At 38.1% G+C, this 27612-nt stretch overlaps 1 protein-coding gene across 1 annotated transcript in view; it reads left to right on the top strand.

The window, feature by feature from the left end:
* RNF212B (ring finger protein 212B) overlaps window positions 1–27612 on the top strand; it is an 83667-nt gene that overhangs the window by 38044 nt on the left and 18011 nt on the right. The window contains exons 3-11 of the mRNA XM_043980484.1: window positions 5643–5695; window positions 6233–6307; window positions 17387–17505; window positions 23004–23064; window positions 24908–24936; window positions 25322–25368; window positions 25669–25711; window positions 26007–26067; window positions 26634–26685. Of these exons, the coding sequence (XP_043836419.1) occupies window positions 5643–5695; window positions 6233–6307; window positions 17387–17505; window positions 23004–23064; window positions 24908–24936; window positions 25322–25368; window positions 25669–25711; window positions 26007–26067; window positions 26634–26685 (540 nt within the window). The remainder of the gene's footprint in view (window positions 1–5642; window positions 5696–6232; window positions 6308–17386; window positions 17506–23003; window positions 23065–24907; window positions 24937–25321; window positions 25369–25668; window positions 25712–26006; window positions 26068–26633; window positions 26686–27612) is intronic.

Genomic DNA, 27612 nt, shown 5'->3' with positions numbered 1-27612 from the left:
GATATTGTGGCTAATATGAAAAGGATGGATTTTGTATCCCTAAAATGCTGGTTCCTAGTTAATAAATGTTTATATTTTTCCTCCATCTTTCAAACAGACTTAGACTGCCTCCCTTATTGTGAGTTCATATGGGCTACAGGACCCTGAGGATAGGTTTGCCTACTATCCTGAGACCCACAAGTAATCAACCCCAAGTGATGAATCCCCTTTGGGAGCCTCACTTATATTTGGGACTTACCTGATCCCATTTTCTTTATGATCAAACTGGGCCTGCTTCTCTCATCATTAGGTAGTTTATAATTGCCCTCCTAGTGACAGGGATCTGTTGGAGAGTTTTGGTGTCTCTTTGTGTTTCAGGGATCCCTGGAGTAAAGTTTGGATGCCCTATGTTGTTACAGGGACCTAGAGGAATTTTAGAGCATCAAACTTGCTCTGTGGGAGTGGTGAGGTAGAGGGAAGAGGAGTTCTGGGCCTTAGAGAAAGAGGGAGAGAGGGCTAGTTCCCCTGCTTCCCCAGGAACCAGGATGTTTTCAAGCATCAACCCAAATGGATTAGTTTCTCATCTGAGAGTGAGAGGGTGACTGCCAGTTTACCCTAGGTCCTAAATCCCTTCAGGAAGATCTTTCTGTGAGCTTTCCACCCTGGTTTTGGGGTAGAGATTGCAGTTCATGGGCATAGAGTTGTAGTCAGATTGGTGCTTTGGTTCTTTTTGATTCTTTTTCGTTTCACCAAGTATCCTGGGAAGAAAGGGCAAATGATGATGTAACAGAAGTGTCTCACTAATGGCAGTTATTGGGGAAAAACTTTTAGAGAAAACAAGGGTATTATCTATTCAGAAAACATATCCCTAATGTATGATTTTTCAAAGTTATTTTAATGTATAATTTCTCTTAATTTGTTTTACTTTTTCTTGTGGTTATTGATAACTTGTATATTTATTCTTTAGGAACTGTCTGTGTCCTTTGATCATTTATATGTTAGAGTAGATCAGTGTGGTGGCTAAGAATTGGAAATCAAAGGAATGCCTGTCAATTGGGGAATGACTAAACAAGCTATGGTATATGATGGTGATGGAATATTATTTTGCTATAAGAAATAACAAGCAGGATGATTTCAGAAAGGCCTGGAAGGACTTGTATGAACTGATTTATAGTGAAGTGAGCAGAACCAGGAGAACATTATGCCCAGAGACAGCAATATGGTTTAATGAAAAATTGTGAATGACAACTGTTCTCAAAAATACAATGATCCAAGACCATCCCAAAGGACTATTGATTAAACATATTATCCACTTCCAAAGAAAGAACTGATATTGATGGAATACAGATTGAAGCATGCTATTTTTCACTTTCTTTCATTTTTTCTTTTATTCAAGTTGTTTGTACAAAATGACTAATATGGTAATGTTTTACATAATCATACATGTATAACCCATATGTCATTGCTTATTGCCTCAAGGAGGGGGGAGGGAAGGGAGGGAAGGATATATAAAAATTGGAACTCGAAACTATAAATAAAAATGTTTATTACTTAAAAAAATAAATTTAGGGGCAGCTAGGTGGTGCAGTGGATCGAGCACCGGCCCTGGAGTCAGGAGTACCTGAGTTCAAATCTGGCCTCAGATGCTTAACACTTACTAGCTGTGTGACCCTGGGCAAGTCACTTAATCCCAATTGCCTCACTAAAAATTAAAAATAAATAAATAAATAAATAAATTTAAAAGAAGAGTAGATCAGTAAAATTAAATTTAATAGGAATAAATATAAAGCCCTATATGGTTAAAAAAAATCAGCTACACAGGTATAGAATAGGGTGAGAAAACTAGATAACAAACAATCCATGTGAAAGAGATAGAAGGGTTTGGATGGACTGCAAGTTCAGTGTGAGTAAAACGTGATTTTTTAGCAAAAAAAAAAAAGCTAATGTGCTTTCAGGTTGCATTAGGAGAGGCATTGTCTTGCAAATGAGGGAGGTGGTAGTCCCACTGTGCTCTATCTTGATCAGACCACATTTATACTATTGTGTTTATTTCTGGGCACCGTGTTTTAGGAGAAATGCTAACAACTAGGTCATATCCAGAGAAGATAACCATGATGGGAGATAGCCCCTCATTATACTATATAAGGACCAATTGAAGGAATAGTTAACGGATAAAAGAAACTTTATGAAAGGGGTTGAGCAGGTTAATATGATAACTGTCTTTAAGCATTTAAGGGGCTATCATTTGGGAGAGGGATTAAATTTGTTTCGCTTGGCCCTATAAGTCAGAACTAGGAAAAAATGTTTGATAATTGTAGAGAGGCAGATTTTTGACTTGATGTAAGGAAACTTTCTTGACAGAACTGTCCAAAAGTGGGATAGACTGCCTTGAAAGGTGGTGAGTTTCCTGTTATTAAAGGGATAATCACTTGTCAGGAACATAATGAAGAATGGAGGATGAGAATAGGCCAGAAAGAATTTTTGTTCAATTATATGTTGGATAAAACGACCTTTGAGGTTCCTTCCTACTTTGAGATTCTGTGAATACATTTATAAGGAAAGATTTTGGTGGAATAGGTATCATTGAAGTCCAGATAGTTAATACATAGAACACATTACTGAATCTGAGTCTATTGGACAAGGAAAATATTAAGGGACAGAAGTGACTGAGGGAATTAGGGGTGGAGAAGAAATAGAATAGAGAGAAAAATGAAAATCCAGGTTGGTTTGGTTGTTATCTTTCATACTCAAAGAGGACCAAAATTGATATCACTATGTGAGGGTCATCATACAGTATGTCTTAACTGTGGCTAATCAGACCAATAATGATCTTGGAAGGCTCTATTTATCTAAGCACACATTCCTACTTCATTCTGTCATTGACTGGGAAAGTGTAAGACTATTATCTATTATCCAGAATCTGTGCAAGCATGCCAGCATGAAACTGGTACAATACTAATGAATTTCTCTGGGCAACTAAATTTTGCTTGATCTTCCACAGCAGGTCAGATATAAATATGAACATTTGGAATGGAGATGTCTCTAAATTTGCACTTCTCACATTTCTTTTGAGCCACAGCAATTCTGCTTTGCTCAGAGAGCACGGCACTTTCTTTGATGTGGGCATGCCATGCTGGGCAGTCCTGTGCCAGTATTTCTCATATCTCACAATCAATTCCAAAGTTCTTCAGAGAGACCTTCAGAGTGTCCTTGTGTTGCTTCTGACTTTCGTGTGAGTTCTCCCTAAAATAGTCTTTTAGTCAAATGTACATTTGTCATTTGAACAACATGGCCAGCACATCAGAGTTGTGTTCTCTTCAGTAGGGTTTAAATGCATGGCAGTTCAGCTCAAGAAAGGACCTCTGTGTCTGGTACTTTATCTCACCAGGTAATCTTCAAAATCTTCTGAAGACAGTTCAGATGGAAGTGATTCAGTTTCCTCACATGACATTGGTATATTGTCTAGGTATCATAGGCATACAACAGTGAGGTCAGCAGAGTGGCTCTGTAGCCCCATCAGTTTGGTAGGCAGACTAATACCTCTTCTTTCCTACACTTTCCTTCAGAACCTCTCAAACACTGAGCTAGCTCTAACAATGTGTGTGTCAACCTCATCATCTATGTGTACATCCCTGGAAAGTATATTGCCAAGGTAAGTGAACTTATCCACAGCATTCAAAACTTCTTCATTTCCTATAAATGATGATTCCATGTATGGATGGTATAGTGCTGGCTGATGGAGCATCTGTATTTTCTTGGTGATGTTAGGCCAAAATTAGCATAAGCAGCAGAGAATTGATCTATATTCTGTTTCATCTCCACTTCAGAGACTGCATTGAATACAAATCATCTGTGAACAGAAATTCACACACCAATACTCCCTCCACTTTAGTCTTGGCTGGTAGCCAAGTAAATCATTTACCATTATTATAGTAGCTAACCTTGATGCTGTTTTTGTCCTCATTGAAGGCATCCAACAATATTGCTAAAAATATCATGCTAAAAAGTATGGAAACAACCACACATTCCTGCTTCCCTCTATCATTGACTGGGAAAGTGCAAGAGCTTTGTCTATTATCCAGAACCTATGTAAGTGGAACATCATGAAACTGGCATACAGTACTGATGACTTTCTCGGGGCAATCAAATTTTCCCATGATCTTCCACCAGTCCTCATTACTGACAGTATGGGAGGCTCAATAAACATCCCTAAATAGAAACAATGGGGTTAAATTTCCAAATTTAATTATAAACAATCTACCTTCATATGACTGGTTCTTAGACAAGGTAAGAATTAAGAAGTAATTTTGGGGGCAACTAGATGGCGCAGTGGTTAAAGCACCGGCCCTGGATTCAGGAGTACCTGAGTTCAAATCCTGGCTGAGACACTTGACACTTACTAGCTGTGTGACCCTGGGCAAGTCACTTAACCCCCATTGCCTGCAAAAAAAAAAAAAAAAGGAAGTAATTTTGTCCCTCCAATTTCAAGACTATTTTGATGATGTGCTAATGTAACAAAGCTTGTTTCATTAGAGTATTAGCAGCTCATCTTGAAGCTTTCTCCCCATGATGTTGAATTATGTTTTCATTTGACATTACAATGATCTTAACCAACTCATGAGGCAGATGCCATTTAAAAAAATATATTATTTTGCCAAATGTGGCTTATCTCCTTGTGATTAGAGATTAAACATTTCTGTTTCTCTGTCTTAGGCTGGGGTATAATTAGGAAACGAGAGGAGGAAATATTCACAAAACAGGAGGAACAAGTCCAGAACAGATGAGAGAGTCCCTGAAGGGCAAGAAGGATGGATGCTAACAATATAGAGGAAGCAAAAATCAATTTTAGGTTAAGGCTAAGGACATCAGTACAGTTCTTTTAGATCTAGAACATTAAACTTAAATTTCACTATAACCATGCTTTTCAATTTAAAAAATTTTTGGTACACTTGTAAATTTCTTAATTTACTTAAAAACACCTGGTCAAGATTGGGAGCATCCTGCACACACTGATGAAATTGACATGAGAGATTGTGCTTGGAACAGAAAGAAAATATGAACTGGAGGTCCATCAACAGCCTATTTAGGAGAAGAATGTTTGGGAAATTCTGATTAATCTTGGGCATGTTGATTGGGAAATCTAATCTAAAGAATGACAGTAGGATCCAAGACAATCCCAAAGCACTAATGATGAAGCACACTATCCACTTCTAAAGAAAGAACTGATATTGACTGAACACAGACTGAAGCTTGCCATTTAAAAATTTTTTCTTTTATTCAAGTTTTCTTATACAAAATAATTAATATGATAATGTTTTATATAATTGGACATGTATAACCTATATCTGATTGCTTTCTTCCTCAGGGAGGTGGGGAGAGGAGAGAGGCAAAGAGGGGTAGAATTTGTAACTCAAAACTTTAAATAAAAATATTTATTTTTATTTTTAAAATGAAGGGCATGTCACACACACAAAAAAAGAATGACGGTATACTCAAGGACTCTTTTTAAATATTGAATTGTCTTTTCAGAATTTAATAAGAACCCACTCTTTCTTTTTTCCCCCTATTCTTACTGACCTACTCAGCTGATATTCACGTGCTCTTGATGAACTTCCTGACCTTATGCATGTAAAAACCTTAACACTTTATTTTTTTCTCCTTAGAAAAATGTGCTGTATGTGGAGCGGCCTGCAAGCATCTGGCTCTCTCTGATAATGTGAGTGTGTCCCCTGTCCTCCAAATCTTACCTTATTCTATGCCTTTAGAAAATGGGACTGAAGCACTTGAAAGTAAAGTTCATTAACAGCAGTTGAGAAATACATTTATTTGAGGCTCCCATAGTGGAAAAAAAGGTAGAGATGGTTAGGTACCATGAGGACAATTAGTGGTGTCATGGTGGTCCAAGTTTCTTGGGATAGTGGTTCCTTTCTGACTCAAGCACAGTGCAAACAATATCAGGTATTTTAGAAAGAACCATATGTCCCTTGCCATGTTTCCAAATATCAAATAATAATCCTTTAAGAATGTGTTGATTCTTTGAGGGAAAAAACATGTTTTAGTAGAAAGAACATTGGATTTGGAGTCAGAAGACCTTGGTTCGAATCTTGGCTCTGACAATTCCTAGTTGTGTGATCTTCAGCAAATTTACTTGCCTTTCTTGGCCTCTGTTTTCCTATTGGTAAAATAAAGTAGTTGGACTAATTTATCCCTTCCAGTTCTAATAGTTTTGTGATTCCCCATATTTCCTTTACAGCTAAAACCTCAGGAGAAGATGTTCTTTAAAAGCCCCATGGAGACAGCTCTGAAGTATTTTAGTCACATCTCTCAGGTACCAGAAATAAAGGGGGAAAAACCTGTTTGTCTAGACAAATTCCAACCATATCTTTCTCTTTGATTTATGAAATTTCATCCTTCGAACTGTAAGCCTATGCGGCTAGGAGAGATGTTTTCTTCTGTTAGCTTTCTCTTCTCTGGAAATAAACATCTTCCCAAACAGCTGACTTCTTTACTACATCATCCTCCTGAGGACTGTGACATTATTACAAATTCTCAAATTTTACCTTCCTACTTCTCAATGAATTCTTCTAAAGCAATGTTATATATTTTTTCTTTCTTTTTTTAAAGCAATATTGTAAATAAAGGTGATTTCTCATATTATTTATGGTCCTTTCCCCAATGAAAAAGGACAGGTAAGAATATCATTTAAGAACTGTTTTCATCTGCAGGTCTGACTCTGGAAAGGGGTAGATTTGAAGATTTAAATGTCATTCTTCAGCATATAAAATGTAAAATTGAATGTAGGAAACAATTCTTATGATTCTATTCCCCCAGTAACTCTTCTTAATCACACACACACACACACACACACACACACACACACACACACACACATACATACCCCTTTCAATCTGCATGATGGATTAGCCATATTCTAGAAGTTTTTTTACTTTCACTGAGACTCTACATATTAGCATATCCATGAAAGTGTTCTAGACTAGTACAACAGAGAGATACTAATCTATGTATTTTATTTATGAATCTCAATCTCTCTCTCTCTCTCTCTCTCTCTCTCTCTCTCTCTCTCTCTCTCTCTCTCTCTCTCTCTCTCCCTGAGTTCACGGATCATTTTACCATTTCCCTACCTCCTATTTCTGTACTTAGTGATTTGGCTCATCTCCAAAACCATTCAGGAAGAAAAATCATTGCCACAGAATTATAACAGAGTTTCAGTGGTAGTAATGGATGCTTTAGTCTTTTTCTTGGCAGCAATAGTGTGGTTCAGTGACAGTAGTACTAGATTTGGAGTCAGGGGAACTAAGTTTAAACAACCTTGCTCTGCTACTTATTGCCTGCATAACTTTGGTTAATTTTATTTCCCCAGGCCTCATTTTCCTTATCTATAAAAGGAGGTGGGACTAAGGTCCCTTCCAGTTTTAAAACTTATGCTGGGGGGCAGCTAGGTGGCACAGTGAATAGAGCACCAGCCCTGGAGTCAGGAGTACCTGAGTTCAAATCTGGCCTCAGACACTTAACACACACTTACTAGCTGTGTGGCCCTGGGCAAGTCACTTAACCCCAATTGCCTCACTAAAAAAAAAAAACAACAAAAAACAACTTATGCTGGAGATGGGGTGGGCAGCTAGGTGGTGCAGTGGATAAAGCACTGGCCCTGGATTCAGGAGGACCTGAGTTCAAATTTGGCCTCAGATACTTGACACTTACTAGCTGTGTGACCCTGGGCAAGTCACTTACCCCTCATTGCCCCACAATAAACCCCCCAAAATAAATAAAAATAAATATTTAAAAAAAACAAAAACTTATGCTCTTTTAGGAGGTAGTTTCCCCCCATCTTTTTGGGGGAAGGCTGTTAGAAATTGTTCTAGATTCTTAGATTTCTAGCTTGTCCCATTTTCTTCTCTATTCTTTCCCTAGAAAGATAATTCTACAGCCTCATTATGGCATGAATCTTTTTTTTTTTTTTAGTGAGGCAATTGGGGTTAAGTGACTTGCCCAGGGTCACACAGCTAGTAAGTGTTAAGTGTCTGAGGCCGGATTTGAACTCAGGTCCTCCTGACTCCAGGGCCAGTGCTCTATCCACTGCGCCACCCAGCTGCCCCTGGCATGAATCTTAAAATCAATTTTGTTATGTTTATTCTTTCCTTTATCTCTACTTGTTAGTCTTGAAAGTTAACTCTTGGGGGCAGCTAGGTGGCACAGTGGATAGAGCACTGGCCCTGGATTCAGGAGTACCTGAGTTCAAATCCGGCCTCAGACACTTGACACATACTAGCTGTGTGACTCTGGGCAAGTCACTTAACCCCCATTGCCCCACAAAAAAAAAAAAGTTAGCTCTTTTCAGATACATGAAGATAGTTTTTATGTCTTAGTTTTTAGTTATCATTTGGTAGATTTAGTTCATCTTTCACTTAAGTTGAAAGGACTGGGGGAATGAGCAGCCAGTATCTCTCACTCCCTCAGTTCTGAGCCTAGGAACAAAGAGAGAAGGGAGAAGAGCTTTAGCTACATCCTGTTTTTAACCACACAAGTAAGCAATCATATCTGAGAGGCCATATTAACATTATGGAGAGATAAAATCCAGCTAGGACTCAGCAAGAAATGTAAACAAGGTCAAATGAATGAGAGAGAGAGTCTTTGGTTAATAACCAAACCTAGGACTAGTTAATGATTAGTAGAGAAAATATATATAGTCTCGGTCCTAACCTACCTAATCATGAGACCAATTAATCATGGTTAAATAATCAAGATAAGAAGATAAATGAATAAGGTTAGTTAATCATCAAGGGGCAGTTTGGTGAAATCAGCAAATTTTGATAATGTGTTTTCCTGATCTGTGAATTAGTATCCTTTTGGATATAGCAATTGCTGTGCTGTTTTAATCATCGCTGGCCCCAAAGTCAGAGGAATTGGGTTCAAATCCCATCTCAAAGTCATATAGTGTGGGGTGGCTAGGTGGCACAGTGGATAAAGCACCAGCCCTGGATTCAGGAGTACCTGAGTTCAAATCCGGCCTCAGACACTTGACACTTACTAGCTGTGTGACCCTGGGCAAGTCACTTAACCCCCATTGCCTCGCAAAAATAAATAAAGAAATAAATTAAAAAGTCATATTGTGACTTTGTTTCTCCTTGTTTATCAGTTTTCTTAACTGTAAAATGAAAGTGTGAGACTTTTTGGCCCATAAGGCCTCTTCTAGCTCTAAATCTATGCTTCTAAATTCATCTCAGATCCCCACAGTGATCTGTCCAGTGAAATTTTTTTTCTTTTCTTTTCTTTTTTTTTTTTTGATGAGGCAATTGGGGTTAAGTGACTTGCCCAGGGTCACACAGCTAGTAAGTGTCAAGTGTCTGAGGCTGGATTTGAACTCAGGTCCTCCTGAATCCAGGGCTGGTGCTCTATCCACTCCACCCCCTACCTGCCCCTCCAGTGAAATTTCTTGCTGTGCCTTGTGACCAGCAGCTGATAGCCCTGTATGAAATTCTTTACCTACTCTTTGTTGGTTTTTCAGAAAAGCTGTGAAGTTGGAGACTAATGGGCTTCTTTTGAATCTCAGATGGGTTAGTTTTATTCTTTTCTAAGGCCTATTGACAACTAACCATCTCTCAAGTGAATATCTCTTGTTAGAAGGGTAAGCAGGTGAGATGACATAGAAAGAAGGAAGGAATTTCCATCATTAGTACTAAGTAAGTGATGTAACACAAGGCATACGCATTGCTTATGAAAGAACCTAGTTAAACTAGTTTCTATGTAAAGCAGAAAACCTAATTAAGCACATTTCTTATATTTGTCTAGTTTTCTCAGTTGATTCCCACATAGAAGTCTCTTTAAAAGACATGTTGTTGGGGCAGGTAGGTGGCGCAGTGGATAAAGCACAGGCCCTGGATTCAGGAGGACCTGAGTTCAAATCCGACCTCAGACATTTGACACTTACTAGCTGTGTGACCCTGGACAAGCCACTTAACCCCAACTGCCTCACAAAAAAAAAAAAAAGAAACACAAAAAAAGACATATTGTTTCTTAGGAGACAAAGAATTCTGAAAATGACTATTTCCAAAGAATTGACAGCATTCCCTAGACTGTAACTTACTCAATGACAGAAACAGTATCTTCTACAAGCTATATAAAATGTGCCTAGTGAAGTGGTGTCAAACTTAATAAATGTTAGGAAAGGTAGATAGTTCAGGTACCAAATATACCTATAGCCATAAAAGTAACTTACTTAAAGTTTTCACCTGGAATTTTTGTTTGTTTGTTTTTTGTTTTTTGTGGGGCAATGGGGGTTAAGTGACTTGCCCAAGGTCACACAGCTAGTGTCAAGTGTCTGAAGCCAGATTTGAACTCAGGAACTCCTGAATCCAGGGCTGGTGCTTTATCCACTGTGCCACCTAGCCACCCCTCACCTGGAATTTTGAGAATAAAAACAATAATCTAAATACAAGGCTTTCTTCCAGGGGACTAATCTAACCCAAATCAATCCCCCTTCTATGAATTCCTGTACCACTTATCTGAATCACTCCTTTGGACACTTAATCATATGCTGCCTTGGAGTATTTAATGTATGTATGCCTTATTTTCCTTTAGAAAATGTTTTATTAGGGGCAGGTAGGTGGTACAGTGGATTGAGTTCTGGCTCTGGAATTAGGAGGACCTGGGTTCACATCCTCAGACACTTGCTAGTTATGTTACCTTGGGCCAGTCACTTAACCTCGGTTGCCTCCTCCCCTCCAAAAAAAGAAAAAACAAAGAAAATATTTTATTGAAGCTTTTTTGTTTTCTTTTATACTGCTATTACTTTCCAGTAACTCCTCTTTCCTCTACCAAAAACAGCTGAGAAAAACAAATTACTGCCATCATATTTGACATCATATGCAATATTTGGTACCTCCCTACTGAGAGGAAAGGAGTTTTATTATCTATTCCTTGGAGCCAGGATTGGTCATTGAATTTAAATTGAATTGTTTATTTTAGTGCTGGTTTCATATACATAGTTGTAGTTGGGTATATTATTCTTTTTGCCTTATTTTTCCAAGAAGATTGCAAGCTTCTGGAGGGCTGATGGACCAAGGTCTTTAAAAGACAATTCTTTTAAAAAATTATTTTGTATTGCCCTCAACACCTGGCCCAGTGCCATGTAGTTAGTAAGTACTTAGTAAATATTTAGTAAATGGTGAATGAATAGTTAAATATTTAATGGTTTCCTTAGAATCTCCCAAGATGGGTGAGACTTCACAGAAAAGGGACATTTCTATGATGGGTTAAAAAAAAAAGGGAATTTGTATAGCAGTTGATAATGCAGTTGACTTGCTAAATGAGAAAAATTCTGATATGTTATTAGATTTAGTAGTTCTGTTTGTATGTATCAAGAAAGAAAACTGGTTTGTTTAACTTCACTTTTAGAGGTAAAGTGGTTCTAATACTTTTTATTAAAATCTTTAGAGCCTAGATGAATAGGATGAAAAAGGAACAAAAGTGGAGATTAACTGTGAATATGCTATAAAGAGATTCAAGTATTTATTGGATTGTTACCTAAACATATCACTTTTGTTTTGAAAACATGAATAATATTCAGGTATTATGTACATATGAATTACTATAATATACAAAAATAAGAAACTACTACCTTTATATTTAGCATGGACTGGATCCTCAATGGGATGCTATTTCCTATTCCATGTTCCATAGTTTATGTAAGAGTTGAAAAACTTGAATCAAGGTCATGTAACCTTAATTCTGTGGTGGGATATTGACACAGGAAAAAGAGCCAATTTAGGGTCTCATAAATAAAAGTCAGTTTTATTTATTTCATGAGAATTTTTTTTTAGAGAAAACATAAATCATATCATTCACTCACTTTTTTTTTTTTACGGGGCAATGGGGTTAAGTGACTTGCCCGGGGTCACACAGCTAGTAAGTGTTAAGTGTCTGAGGCCAGATTTGAACTCAGGAACTCCTGAATCCAGGACCGGTGCTTTATCCACTGCACCACCTAGCCGCCCCCCATTCACTCACTTTTAAAATTAAGAACAGAACCGAACATTTTTTATTAAATGATTTGCTAAAAACTATTAAATATTAATGGCTAATTTAACTTACTGTTTATATTTAAATTAATTTCAACACAAACTATTTAGCATTTTCTTTTTTACCCAGTTACATGTAAAAACAATTTTTAGCATCCATTTTTAAAACTTTGTTTTGTTTTTTTGTTTGGTTTGTTTTTTGTTGGGGCAGTGAGGGTTAAGTGACTTACCCAGGGTCATACAGCTAGTAAAGTGTCAAGTGTCTGAAGCTGGGTTTGAATTCAAGTCCTCCTGAATCCAGGGCCGGTGCTTTATCCATTGCACCACCTAGCTGCCCCCTCATTTTTAAAACTTTGTGTTCCAAATTCTCTCTCTTCCTCCCTCCCCAGAAAGCAAGCAATTCAATACAAGTTATACATATGTAGTCATGCAAAACATTTCCATATTAGTCATGTTGTGAAAGAAGACAGACAAAAAAACTCAAGGAAAAGAATTTTTAAAAAATTATGCTTTAATCAGTATTCATACGCCATTAATAATTTTTTTCCTTTGGGGATGGATAGCATTTTTCATCATAAATCCTTCAGAGTTGTCCTGGATCATTGTATTTCTGAGAACAGCTAAGTCATTTATAGCTGATCATCCTACAATATCACTGTTACTTTGTACACAGTACATTTTACTTTGTATCACCACTTGTAAGTCTTTCCAAGTTTTTCTGAGAGCAGCCTGCTTACCATCTCTTATAGCATGATGTATTCCATCAGAATCACTTACCACAGTTTGTTCAGCCATTCCCCAATTAATGGGCATCCCCTCAATTTCCAATTCTTTGACACCAGAAAAGAGTTGCTATAAATATTTTTTGTACATATAAGTCCCTTTCCTTTTTAAAAAAAAAATTCTTTTTTGATACAGACCCAATGGTCTGTTAGGTCAAAGAGCATTGTTTGTTTGATTTTGGCGAGGCAGTTGGGGTTAAGTGACTTGCCCAGGGTCACACAGCTAGTAAGTGTTAAGTGTCTGAGGGCAGATTTGAACTCAGGTCCTCCTGACTGCAGGGCCTGTGCTCTATCCACTGTGCCACCTAGCTGCCCCAGCATGCATGTTTTTATAGCACTTTGGGTATAGCTCCAAATTGCTCTACAGAATGGTTGAATTGGTTTACAACTCTACCAACAGTACATTAATGTCTCATTTCCTGCACATCCCCTACAGTATTTGTCATTCTCCTCGGCTGTCCTATTATCCAATCCAATAGGTATGTGGTAGTATCCCAGAATTGTTTTGATTTACATCTTACAATCAAGGTTAAGTGACTTGCCCAGGGTCACACAAGTGTCTGAAGCTGGATTTGAACTCATGTCCTCCTCAATCCAGGGCTGGTGCTTTATCCACTGCGCCACCTATAGAGCACTTTTTAAAAATATGGCTATAGATTATTTCATCTGAATATGGCTTAGATTATTTCATCTGAAAACTGTTCATATCTTTTGATCATTTATCAATTGGGGAATAACCAGGAGAACTATTTTTTAAAATGATTGCAACTTTATAAAGAAAAACACCATTAAAAAACTTAAGCTTTTTAAAAATGGCACATCTTATCCTCAAGGAGCTTACATTCTAGTGGAGAATATTAGTGGCTGTAGACCCAAGAAGTACTCTAGGAAAAGTTTGAGGAGGGAAGGAATACTTCTAGTAAGGGAGATGGTAGGAGGTTACAAGGAAGAATTGGTATCTAGATTGAGCCTTAGAACAAGATATAAATCTTATGAGGAAGGCAGAGATGAAGAGAGAATTTATTCTGGGAATGGTGAACAGCTGAGTGAATGTTCAGAGCATGAGATAGCATATCAAATTTGAGAGACAAGTCATATTATAGTTTCACTAGAGTATATGAAGTGCATGATAAAAAATAATGTTGGGGGCAGCTAGGTGGTGCAGTGGATAAAGGACTGGTCCTGGATTCAAGAGGACCTGAGTTCAAATCTGACCTCAGACACTTGACACCTACTAGTTGTGTGACCTTGAGCAAGTCACTTAACCCTCATTGCCCCACCCCACCCCCAAAATGTTGAAAAGGTAATTTGGAACCACATTGTATAGAACCTTAAATGCTAGGCTAGGAATTTGTATTTTATCCTAGAGTCCAGTAGGGAATCACTGAAGGTTCTTGAATGGGGAAGTGACATGGTAAGACCTATGCCATAGGAAATTTATGTCAGTTGTTTTCTGGAGAATAAATCAGAAAGGAGAGAAACTGGAAGTAGGGAAACCAGTTAGGAGGATATTCTAATAATCATAGTTAGAACTAGTGAAGACCTTAATAAGAAATAAGGCAGCTTGAGTAGAGAGAAAGGGATAAATATGAGACATGGAAGAGGTAAAAGCTTTAGAAGGCTGATTGTTACAGTGGAAATAGTACTGGATTTGGAATCAGAAGCTAGTATTTACATATCTGTTATGGCCTAGTAAAGCATAGGTGTTATGATCTACTGTTATGCCTCATATGTATATGAATTATGAACAGGTGGTACCTCAGTAGATCCTTGCCATTATAGAATGTATTGTAGCAGTCAGTTTTGTTGGTTCTAGAACATTCTGTGTGTGAGTTGAGTAAGTCTTTTAACTTCTCTGAGCCTTGAGTTTTCTCATCCATAAAGTGAAAAGTTGTACTATGTGACCTCTGTGGTCCTCTATAATCCTGTATGGTAGAGTGGACACAATTTGACAGCTAATTAGATATAAAGAAGAATCAAAGATTATTGCACAGTTTTGAACCTGAGTAATGGGAAAGAATAGAAATGGAAACATTTGGAAAGAGAGGAAAATTTGGTTTGGGGAAGATGAGTTTAGTTTTGAACACGTTGAGTTTGAGGTATCAGTTTGATATCCAGGTTGAGATGTTCAGTGGGTAGTTGGAAATGGGAAATTTGAGTTCAAGAGAGAGATTAGGGGGTAGATAAAAATGTTTGATAGTTATCTGTGTAAAAGTTATAATTTAAACCCATGGAAATGGATGAAATCACCAAGAGAGGTATTATAGGAAGAGAAGTATAGAGTCTTGGGTTCATTAAAATGAATTGTATCTGAAGAATATGAACCAGCAAAGGAGACCAAAAAGGAGCAGTCAGTCAGGTAGGAGGAGAATTAAGAGAGTATTGTCATGGAAGGCAAAGGAAGAGAAAGCATCCAAGAGGAAGAGATGGCCCACAACACTGAAAACCACAGAAAAGTCAAAGAGGTTGAGGAGTTTGAAAAGGTCTTTGGATTTGTCTACCAAAAAAAAATTGAAACCTTTAGTAGAGCAGTTTTAGCAGAATGGCAGAGTTAGAACCCAGATTGCAATGAATTGAAGAATGAAAGGATGATGAGAGCATGGAGGTAGGCAGTGGAGATTTCTCTGTAGGAGTTTAGAAGGGAAAAAAGAAGTATAGGATGATAACTTGAGTATATGGCAAAGTAAAGGGAAGGATTTTTTTTAAGAATACAGGAGATTGGGGGCGGCTAGGTGGTGCAGTGAATAAAGCACCAGCCCTGGATTCAGGAGTACCTGAGTTCAAATCCGGCCTCAGACACTTGACACTTACTAGCTGTGTGACCCTGGGCAAGTCACTTAACCCCCATTGCCCTGCAAAAAAAGAATACAGGAGATCTGAGCATATTTATAAGCATAGGAAGATGGAAAGGTTGATGATGAAAGGACTAATTGATGGGACAAGTTTCTGGGAAAACAAAACAAAACAAAACAGTAGAGTACAAGATCAATAACACAAGTAGTTACCTTGGAAAGGAATATGGCTATCTCATCATTTTAGACCAGAGCAAAGAAGAAGATGGATGAAGATGTAGCAAGGGTTTTGAGCTATGGAGTAGGGGAGATAGTGCTCATAAGTAAAGGCTTTGCCTTGATTTTCTCAGTAAAATAGAAGATGAGTTCATCTGTTGGAGGAGGATGGAGTTTGGGGCTTGAGGAAAGAATAGATCATATGATCTAGATCACATGTTTGAATTCTATAAAACTCAATTTCTTTAAGTCTCTTTTTTTTCTGTAGCTCTGTAATTTCCTCCTCTCCATCTCAGCCTATCTCTTCATGCTTTTTTCCTTTATCTCCTAATCTCCATTAACTAACCTCAATAGAGGACTGGGGTGCATTATTTTCATTGTTTTACTTAATAATTGGTTTTATTTCTCTGTCCTTAACTTAAAAAGCCAATAACATGGTCTTTATTTCCAAAAACCAAAACCAAACTAAGCATATGACCATTGTGTGGTGTGGTTTTTTTTTCCTCACATGGGTTAGTGACCTTTGGTGGGAAAAGGGTTCTCTATAGAGAATGAGGAGCTTAGGTTTTATATAAGAAAGAACCTAACTAGAGTAAACAGTGTTAAATACTGGAATGCATTACTGAGCAGTTTTGGAATTCTTTTCTCTGAGTGTCCTTTAAGACGAGATATAACCAAATTGTATTTATCCTGGGATAGGATAAACATAGTTTTGCCTGAGGGCGATATAGCTAGACTAAATAATAGCTAAAACTCCCCTGTAGTCTTGTAATTGAAATGGTATGGTGACGCCAAGGTCTTGAAAATGAAGTGAAAAATGTTAAAATTCATTAGAAAAGTGTTAAGAAGAGAAGGAAAGGGGGCAGCTAGGTGGTACAGTGGATAGAGCACTGGCCCTGGAGTCAGGAGACTTGAAGGAAACCAGGGAAGTCAAGAGGTAGAGATAAGCATGGGGGACAGCTAGTGAAAACATTTTCAACAGGGAGATGGAATCCCTTGTGTAAGGAGCAGCAAGGAGGCCAGTATCACTGAATCGTAGAGTACAAGGAGTGGAGGAAGGTATTAGAAGACTGGACAGGTAAGAATAGGCCAGGTTATGAAGAGATTTAAAATAAAACAGGATTGTATGTAAATATATTTTATATTACCTGGGGGGTAATAGGGAGACCCTAGAATTTACTGAAAGGGGTGGGGATGTCATAGTAAGATTTGCTCTTTAGGAAGAGCAACTTGACACCTGAGTGGAGGATGGATTGGACTAGGAAGAGATTTAAGGCAGGAGGACCAAACAAAATGAGAAAACAATTTTGTGGTCCCTTATGTATCCCCACAGTGGTGTTGGGGTTATTAGAACACTATTGCTATAGATTGTCCTCTCAGGCTATTCAGCTGCATCAATATTTAGCCTCAGCATCCTGAAAGTGAATGGTGTCATGTTTTATCCCCAATCCTCAACCTTCTAGCTTTCTTGAGTTATTCTAGTTTGTGGGACTCTGAATGATCAGATATTGAATATGAGTTGGTGAACTATTAAGAAAATGGTCTATATTGGAACTTGACTAGGGCCTTTTACCCCTAGCAGGTTTGGAGTTTCCAGAAGAAACAGACAGATTTGCTTATCACCTTTTATAAACACAGACTTTCTAAGTCAGAAGCTGCCATGCAGGAGGCCCAAAGAACAGTGGCCAGTCAGGACAAGTAAGTGACTCTTCCCAGACCCCTCATAGCTTCCCAGGTTACTTTAGTCATTTTCCTTTTAGAGCAATTATTCTCATTATCAAGGTTGGTACTTCGGATAGTTGTGAAGTAGGCAAAGGATCTTTATTACTCCCACCTTACACTTTCTATATTCTTTTCCTTCTCAGTGTTTCCTTTCCTTTAGCTGTCCTCACTCTCCCCTACCAAAACCTATACCCCCTAAAAGTATATGAACTCTTTTACACTTATAAAAGTCTGATAATATGCAGTCTCTTTTCCTAGACATTTTTATATTTTAACAGAGATTTAAACTTTAAGCTAAAAGAGTGAATATAATGAAATTTTAGGCACTAATGGTAAAGGGAATACTATAACATCTGGGGTGGGGGGAGAGGGAAAGAAGGCCCATGAAATTATACATGTACTAGATAAGCAAGATGTATAAGTAATTGATTGACAGCCTTAACCCAAACTTGATAAATCTGAGATCAGAAACTACTGGAGGGAGGACTTGCTATTCAACAAGAACTCTTGGTAACTAGAAAGCAATTTGTCAGAAATTGGGTTTAAATCAGTATCTTGCAATATATACCAAAATAAGCTCCAAATAGATGTGATTCTAACACAAAAAGGTTACATAAAATAGAGGAAAAAAAGAAGTTTTGGGGAAAACTCACAGTGAAACAAAGCAGTTGTGCAAACAAAATAAATGAAATTAGAATACAATGAGAAATTATTGATTGGGGAAAAAAAAACTTTGCATCAAATCTCTGATAAAGGTCTGATTTCCAACATATAAAGATAATGGGTGCTAATATACCTGTGTAAAGACCAAGAGCCATTTCTCCCAAGAGAGAAGTGGTCAAAGGATAGGAATAGTTTTCAGAAGAAATACAAATTATCAACAACCATATTTTCAAAAATACTCTACATTACCAAAATAAGAGAAATGTAAATTAAAGCAGCTCTGATCACATTCGGCAAATTGATGACAAAATACTGGAATGTTGGGGTTGCTGTGAAAAAAACCAGACACATTAATACAGTGTTAATGGAATTGTGAGTTTGTCCAACCATTCTGGAAAGCATCTTGGAACAATGGTAGAAAAGCAACTATTCTATTTATGCCCTTTGATCCAGAGATAATACTTCCAGGCATATACTCCAAGGAAGTGATAGGGTGATAGATCCAGAATTGGAAGGGACAGGAGAGGCCATAGAGTCTAACTTCTTCATTTTTCAAACAAGGAAATAAAGGCTCGTGGAAGTGATTTGTCCAAGGTCACATAAGTAAATAAGTGGCAGAACTCAAAGGCAGAAGAAAAGCTAGTCAATAAAAATTTATCAAGAGTCTACTGTTTACCAGGTACTGTGCCAAGCACTGGGAGGAACAAAAAAAGACAAAGGCAGTCCCTACCCTCAAATAATCCACAATCTAATGGGAGAGACACCAAGCAAACACATACATACAAACAAGCTAGATACAGGAACAAAAGAAAATTAAAGGAAAGAAAGTACTAGAATTGGGTTGGTAAATGCTTCTTGTAGAAGATGGAACTTAAAGAAAGCTAGGAAGGCCAGTAGGGGGAGATGAGGAAGGAAAGTATTCTAGGCATGGGGGACTGAGAAAATGCCTGGTACTGAGAAATATAGTGTCTTATTTATGGAAGAACAACAAGACCAGTGTCACTGGATTGAAGAGTACATGGCAGGGAGTGAGGTGTAAGAAGACTGGAAAGGTAGGGGAGGGAAGCTATGTTATAAAGGGCTTTCAGTATCAAACAGAGAATTTTATATTTGATCCTAGAGATGATAGCGAGCCATTGGAGTTTATTGAGTAGAAAGGTAACATGGCTAGACCTGCGCTCTAGGAAAATCATTTTGGCAACTAAGTGAAGAATAAAGTAGAGGAGGGAGAGACCTGAGTTGAGCATACCCACTAGCAGGCTATTGCAGTAGTCCTAGTGTGAATTTATGAGGGCTTATATTAGGGTGGTGGCAGTATCATAGGAAAGAAGGAGGCATACTTGAAAGATGTTACAAAGATGAAATGGGCAGTTCTTGGCAATTGATTGGATATGGGGAGTGGTAAGAGATAGTGAGAAGCCTAAGATGATACTTGGGTTGTAAGTCAGAGGGACTGGAAGGATGATGGTGCCTTCAACAGTAACAGGGAAGTTAAGAGGTGGGGAGGTTTATGGGGAGATGATAAATTCCGTTTTGGACATGTTGAGTTTAAGATATTTACTAGAACTCAATTCTAGATATCTGAAAGGCAGTTGGAAATATGAGATTGGAAGTCAGCAGAGAGGTTAGGGCAAGATGGGTAGATTTGAGAATCATCAGTATAAAGATGGTAATTAAATTAATGGGAGCTGATGACATCAGTAAGGGAAGTAGTATAGAGGGAGAATAGAAGAGGGCTCAAGACAGAACTCTATAGGATACTAATGGTTCAAGGGTGTGTCCTGGATGAGAATCCAGAAAAGGAGGATTAGTCTGATAGGTAGGAGGGGAACCAGGGGAGAGTTGTATCCTTAAAAACCTAGAAAGAAAAGAGTATCAAGGAAAAGAAAGTTATCAATGATATCTGAGACCCAGAGGAGAAGAATGAGAACTGAGAAAAGTCTGTTGGATTTGGCAGTGAGGAGATCGTTGGTAACTTTGGGGAGAGCTGTTTTAGTAGAATGATAAGGTAGTGGGGCAGCTAGGTGGCACAGTGGATAGAGCACCAGCCCTGGATTCAGGAGGACCTGAGTTCAAATCCAGCCTCAGACACTTTACATTTACTAGCTGTGTGACCCTGGGCAAGTCACTTAACCCCAATTGCCTCACCAAAAAAAAAAAAAAAAAAAGAATTATAAGGTAGAAGCCAGATTGTAGGGGGTTAAGAAGAGAGTGAAAGGAGAGAAAATGAAGGCATCTATTGTAAATGGCCTTTTTAATAAGTTGGCCACAAAGGACAGAAGAGATATAGGATGATAGTTAGAGGGGATAGAAGGATAAAGTGAGGGTTTTTTGAGAATGGAAGAGACACGAGTATGTTTGTAGACAGTAGGGAAGGATCCAGTAGACAAGGAGAGATTGAAGATAAGTGATAGAGTAAGGATGGCAGAGGGAGAAATTTGTTGGAGGAGATGGGATAGAATGGTTTTGCTTTTGCAGGTGGAGCCATGGGACTTGGTTAGGAGACCAGGGGGAAGTAGGAAATAGTAGCAGAAGGCATCTGAATGACATGACCAAGAGGGGAGAAGAGGGAGCTCTCATCTAATGGCCTCATTTTTTTTCTGTAAAATATGAAGCAAAGTTCTCAACTGAGAAGATGGGGGGAAGGGGAAGCATGGGAGATTTGAGGAGAGGTGAAAAAGAGTCTCCGTGGAGAATAGGACAGTAAGTTGACAAGGGAGGTGTAGAAGGATTGCCTAGTGGCTGTGAAAGCCCTGATGAGGCTGTGTAGCATAAATTGATAGTGGACCCAGTCAACAGTTGCATGGTTTTCTCTACCTTAATTTAATAGTACATGTATTAGGAGTGAAGGTAGGAATTACGGAAAGCTGAGGCTTGGCAGAGTGTAATTGGAGCAATGATAAGGGGGCCAGGACTCCAGAGAAGAGTACAGTGTAGAGTTGAACTCATTCTCTAAGAAGTCAAAATAGGGAAACTGGAAGAGTGTTGCTAGTGCAGGGGAAATGGCTTGGGAGAGAACAGAGGGGTCAAGGGGTCAAGGGACTAGAGGTCATGGTATGGAAGAAGAGTAGTATTGGTAAAAGAAAGGATAGGAAGAGGTGAACAGCTGGTAGATTATGGTCAGATAAAGGAATTTTGGAATTTTTTAACATGGATGTGGTTCATTTGTAGATGATGGAAAAATCAAGGGTATGGCTATTGCTGGATACCACAGCAGGCTGAGGGGTGTATTGGTCTGCATAGATTAAAGATAATTTTATACCTAAGAAAGACATTGGCAGCACCAGGGTGAAAGAGATAGAATTTATTCAAAGGAGACTTACTTTACTTACGGGAGCGGCAGGGGTGTGTGTCTCCATCAGTTTTCTGTGATATCAGGTAGAAGGTGTGAATTTCTGTGAATTTCCTTCCATTCCCCTGTGATATTTATACATCTCAGTTACATAGGGCAAAGAGCCTTCTTTGTTCTAACTAGCATTATTCATTGGTTACAGTTCCTTGTGAAGAAAATACTGATTGGTTTAAATGCTGACTATATGTACTTCAAGTGCAGCATGTTTGGCTCTTCCTCATATGGGATAGTCCATACTGCATGTCTTGGATTCCATATTTCATCCCCTATTAAGGATACTCTGTTCTTTATATCTTGGATCCCACAACCATCTTTGTATATGACTGAGGTAGGGTGGAAGGCTATGGGCATTGGGTAGTGCTGTATATGGGAAAGGTCCCATATATACTAAATTATTTATAGCAACACTTTCATAGTAGCAAAACCTCCTTAGAAACAATTTTATGAGACAGCATGGTGTAGTGGAAAAAGTACTGGCTCTGGAGTCAGAGGACCTGTGTTCAAATAGTATATGCTTAATAAATACTTATTGACTGGCTTTCCCTCTGCTTTTGACCTCTGCCACTTATTACTTATGCCACCTTGGGCAAGTCACTTAGCTTCTCTGGGCCTCAGTGACCTCATCCGCAAAATGAGTGAGTTTCACTAGATGGCTTCTGAGGTCCCTTCCAGCTGTGATTCCATGATCCTATGCAATGGGTGCTCACCAACTGGGGAATGGCTGAAAAACCTGTTGTATATGAAAGCAATGGAATATCATTGCATCAAAAGAAATGATGAAAAAAAAGAAATGACAAATAAATCATTCAGACAAATGGGAAAATATGCATGAACTGCTACAGAATAAAGCAGAACCAGAAGACTAGTACATGCAATGATCACAGTAATGTAAAGAAAAATTATAATAAAGGCTATTAGAAGTCATATCAATGCAATGATTAGTGTTGACTCCAGGGGGCTAGTGATCAAATATATTTCCCTGCCCTTGTACAAGTTAGACTACGGGTGTACAATGAGGCATATGCTATCAGACATCATCAATGTGTTGGTGTAGTTTACCTATTGTAATTTTTTGTCTATGAGGGAGGATGCGGGGGTATGGGGTGGGGGTTTCCTTGTGAAATGATGGTAATACAGTTTTTTTAAAAAGAAACAAGAATAAAACATATTTAGAGAGCATGGCAGATAAGTGGCCATCTATTTTGTCTTCCTAGTCCTACTATAATTGTCTAACTGATAACTCATTGAACTAAAGAAAGATCACCTGAGTAGCAGATAGTTTAATGCTATGTGCCTAAGGGACTCTCAATAAATATTATTAAATATTAATAATAATCATCATTACTGTTCACACCTCTACTCTGCTTAGTGGATTGGTCAAGAGAGATCTTAATCAAAGGGATATAAATATTCAGATTTCTATTTCACTGTCCCTTAAAGCTAAATATTACCATCTTAGGGAGCTAGTAGTCCTAAGGAAAGAAAATGGGGAGCTGAAGAAGTTCCTGGCCATCCTGAAGGTGAGTGAAACCTACCAACTTAACAACCAACTTTCCTCGCGGTTTTTCCTGTCCATCTGTTGTATTCTTTATGTAGTTATAAGATTTCACTTAAGCAACCTAAAAGAAAGCTCAGGACCCTTCTTCCCTCTTATCCTCTTCCTTAGAGTTTCCTTTTCTTCTTGAGTATATTCTTGTAGTTTATAATTTTTTTCTTCCTAGAATAAGATAATTTTAACATTTAAAGGGACCTTAAGAGAGAATCCCTTTCAACTTCTTAATTTTACAGATGAAGAAACCCAGATTGGTGAAGACTTTCTCAAAATCATACAACTTGTTAGTGGAAGATCTGGAACTGGATCTCAGGCCACCTAACCCCCAAGCTAGTGCTTTTTCCACAATAGCATAGTCTATTTAATCTTTCTCTTCTTCAGCATTCTTAACATTGAATAATGTGTGTACATCTACCATTTTCTTTTATCTCAGTTGTCTCTAAAGGGACCCTTTTCCATTTTTTAACCTCTGTCAGTTTTCAGTAGAGGTCCCCACCATTTTTGTTGGGAGGAAATATTTTTCATTTCTCTGAGGCCTATAGATCACTGCAGAGAGGTGGGGATGGATTCTGACAGTCAAGTCCCTGAACAGAGAAGAGGTACTGACAAAGTCCCAAGGAAAGGTAAAAAGAGGAGGGTGGGAAATTGAAAACATGCTGATGGCCAAATTCCTGAGAGAGGTGGAAAAGGAAGTACTTTTCTTGGGAGTTCTGGCAAACCAAAGAGAAGGGACTCTCATTGGCTATTGGCTTGGCACTCTTACCAAGTAAGGCTTTAAGGTCTTCTGGTAGATTTGGAGTTATACAAGTAAAATGTCTAAAATGTTCTATTTCCCAGAGATTACACTGCTAGGCATACATCCCAAGGAAACTATTGACAAAAAAAGAAGGCTTCATATACATCGAAATATTTATTGCAGAATTTTGTGTGGTAATAATGAACTGGATGCAAAGTAGATACCCATTTATTGGGGAATGGGTGAACAAATTGTAGTACATGTATGCAATGAAATATTACTATGCTATAAGAAACAATGAATATGAGGAATACAGAGAGGAACGGAAAGACTTATGTGAACTGACATGAAGTGAAGCAGAACCAGGAAGACAATATATGTGACTACAGCAATATAAATAGAATAACCACAAAACAGTTTTTTAAAAAATGAACACTGTAATATTATAAAGAAAAAGTAACACTTCACTCTGCTTCTTTGCAGAGATTGTTGGAGTGAGAGGGAAAGGGAACTATAGTCCTCAGGTGTGGAACATTGCATACAACATAAGTTTTTAAAAATGTATTGATTGGGGCAGCTAGGTGGCTCAGTGAATGGAGCACCGGCCCTGGAGTCAAGAGGACCTGAGTTCAAATTTGGTCTCAGACACTTAACACTTACTAGCTGTGTGACCCTGGGCAAGTCACTTAACCCCAATTGCCTCACTAAAAAAACAAAACAAAACAAACAAACAGAAAACCCAATAAAATGTATTGATTGACTTCCTAAAATTTTCTTTTCTTCCTCTTTTCCTTTTTTTAAAAAAATATTATTTGTTTAAAGGGATGGGTTTTAGGAAGGAAGAGGGAGAATAATATAGGGGAAAATCCAGGTGAGATATATGTGTGTATGTGTGTTTATATGTGTATACACAAACACACACATACACATGTATGTATATATGTTCATACACACATATATTTATATACATATATACAATATATATTTAAAGAGACCTTCTGATAGATCCTAATCTTCTGTCTGATGACTCATTATCTAAATAAAACCTTTTTCATCTCTAAATTCTTCCTTTCAGGAATCTCCTAGCAGATGCCAAGGAAGCAGGTCAGTTCTATGAAGACACACATTTCCTTTGAAATGTATATTCTTTGTTGCCTCTTAACAACCCGTGTACACATTAAGAAAAGCAAATATTAGGTAGATGATGATTTTCTGTTTTAGTTCCCTGGGAAAAGGGGTCTTTGTAGACAAATGTGGGAGGAGAAGAGTAAGAAACCTGGGATGAAATATCTAAGAAGTCTGTGACTTGCTCGGTTTTCTTCCAAAAGAATACTGGGGAAATTGTTATACCTTACCTAAGGCAGTTGGAGAGAAAGGAATTCTTTTGACACCTTAGATAGTTAAATGAGAATATCTCTATAGAACAATTTGTAGCCAGGAAATCTCTGTTCTTTATCTAGTCCACTGTATCACTTTTTTTTTTCTGCAGGTCTACCACACCCCGGCCAGTAGGCATCACTTCCCCATCACAATCAGGTAGATAGCAGATTGTTACTCCCCCCGACATGTGAGGTTAATAAATGTATTTTCCAAGTCCATTTGAAAATTAAACAGCATTCTAAGTGATGTTAGGTTTCTCCAAGAGGAAGGCATCTGAAAAGCCATGCTTAAGATTCACACATTTTCTATGTGGGCAAGAAAGAAAAGGTACTGATAGATCCACCTCACATAGGCATACTCTAGGACTATTTCATAAATAGTGAAATGTACAGACAAGAAACCACAGGGCAGGGAGCATTCACCATTGCAGCCTCTCCATAGTTGCTCTTCTTTCAGTTACTCCACGACCTACTTCTCAGCACAGCAACCAGGTGGTCAGGTGAGCTGAAGGGCAAGTGGCCTCAGATCAATACTATTAACTGATTTTGGAGGGGCGGGGTGTGGAGCAGTGGGAAGGTCAAAGGATCACAAAAGTAGGCTGTGGGTTTAAATTAAAAAGGTGAGGGGTGTGTGTGTGTGTGTGTGTGTGTGTGTGTGTGTGTGTGTGTGTGTGTGTGTGTGTGTGTGTGTGTGTGTGTGTGTGTGTGTGAGAGAGAGAGAGAGAGAGAGAGAGAGAGAGAGAGAGAGAGAGAGAGGGAGAGGTTTCATATTGCTTACTTTATCCTCATTTACAGTCGATCTTCCTCCTTGGAATCTATTCCATACAGAGTGTCTGGTTTTAGTAGCTTTGCTCAGGTAAGGAATCGTCATCTCTGGATAGAGATTCCTCAATAGATGTTCCACCACTAAAGAAATACAGAAGATTGAGGCTATATTGAGTAGTATAGTCTCTCGTTTAGGTTTAGGTATACATTATTGGCATCGCATCCTTAACCCTGTTTCCATTTAATACTGAAGATCTGGGGTTAGAGGCTGATTGGGGGGGGGGGTTGGGGTTCATTGAATAGTAGCCAAATAGTATTAGATCTGAGGTCAGAAGAATTGTGACTCTGATACTACTGCCTGTGTAACCATGGGCAAGTGACATCCTCCCTTTGGGTTTACTCACCTGTAAAATGAAAATATTAGATTAGATTGTCCCTAAAATATACTCTTAATTCTAAAATCCTATGATAAATAGGTGTAAATGAGGTGAGAATGTTTAATCCAAGGTCTCGATCAACAGTGCCCATTTCAATTTCCTCGGGGGTTCCTAATGGGCCTGGAAGAGAAGCAGTTTAGTCAAATAAAGGTGGGAGACATGAAAGCCCAAGAACTGGTACAATATGTTTGCTCAGCTGGTGTTTGTGATTTTTTTCCAGCAGGGGAACAGAGGCCTGCAGGGAAGAAATACTCCCAGGGAATCTCATACTGGTGAGAGGAAAGGAGACACCAGAGAAAAAACCCCTCCCCCCAAGGACCCCTTACAATAGAGGATCTTGTTTCAGTTTTCCAGGAGTAGACTATTGGTTTCCAAAAAAAGATGATTAGTGTTTTCACACATGAAAAAACGGAAAGTGGCTGGGCAATATTAATGAAAATCCATATTTGTTCATAATGGAATTACCAAAAACCTTTTTACTACTTTAGGTGGCTGCACTTCAAAAAAGCAACCAGGAGATGGCAGCAAAGGATAGAGAATGAGGGCTTAATGGCTATCCCATTGTCAACCAGAAAACTCTGATTATCAGAGTCAGGCAATCATAGCCTGACTGAAACACTACTTTATTTTATTTAAATCATAAAAGTTTTTTTTATTATTTTCTAGTTACATGTAAATATAGTTTTTAACATTTGTTTTGTTTTCTTTTTTTTGGTGGAGAAATGAGGGTTATGTGACTTGCCCAAGGTCACACAGCTACTGTCAAGTGTCTGAGGACAGATTTGAACTTAGGTCCTCCTGAATCCAGGGCTGGTGCTTTATCCACTGAGCCACCTAGATGCCCAACATTTGTTTATTTAACATGTTAGTTTTACTGTTACTCTGCCTTTTTTGTATCCCCTTTTAAACTTCCTTCTGCTTTTTTTTTTTAATAATTCATTGGCATTATTTTCTTTATTTCTTCATTTTTTAAAGTATAACTATCACTACTCCCCCCACACCTTCTTCACTCTTCTCCTAAAAAAATTAAAATAAAATCTCTCCCTTATTACAAATAAGTATATTTACACAAAACAAATCTGTACATTGGCTGTGTCTAAAAATGCCTTTTTCATTCTGTCAAGAGGTAGGAAGCATGATTCATCATCAATCTTCTGGAGATATAATTTGACTTTTATTATAGATGTAATTTATGACTT

This window comes from Dromiciops gliroides, chromosome 2 (genome assembly GCF_019393635.1).
Source record: "Dromiciops gliroides isolate mDroGli1 chromosome 2, mDroGli1.pri, whole genome shotgun sequence".
Classification (NCBI taxonomy): domain Eukaryota; kingdom Metazoa; phylum Chordata; class Mammalia; order Microbiotheria; family Microbiotheriidae; genus Dromiciops; species Dromiciops gliroides.
The sequence above is the reverse complement of the archived record's forward strand: the minus strand, read 5'-3'. Positions and strand labels throughout refer to the sequence as shown.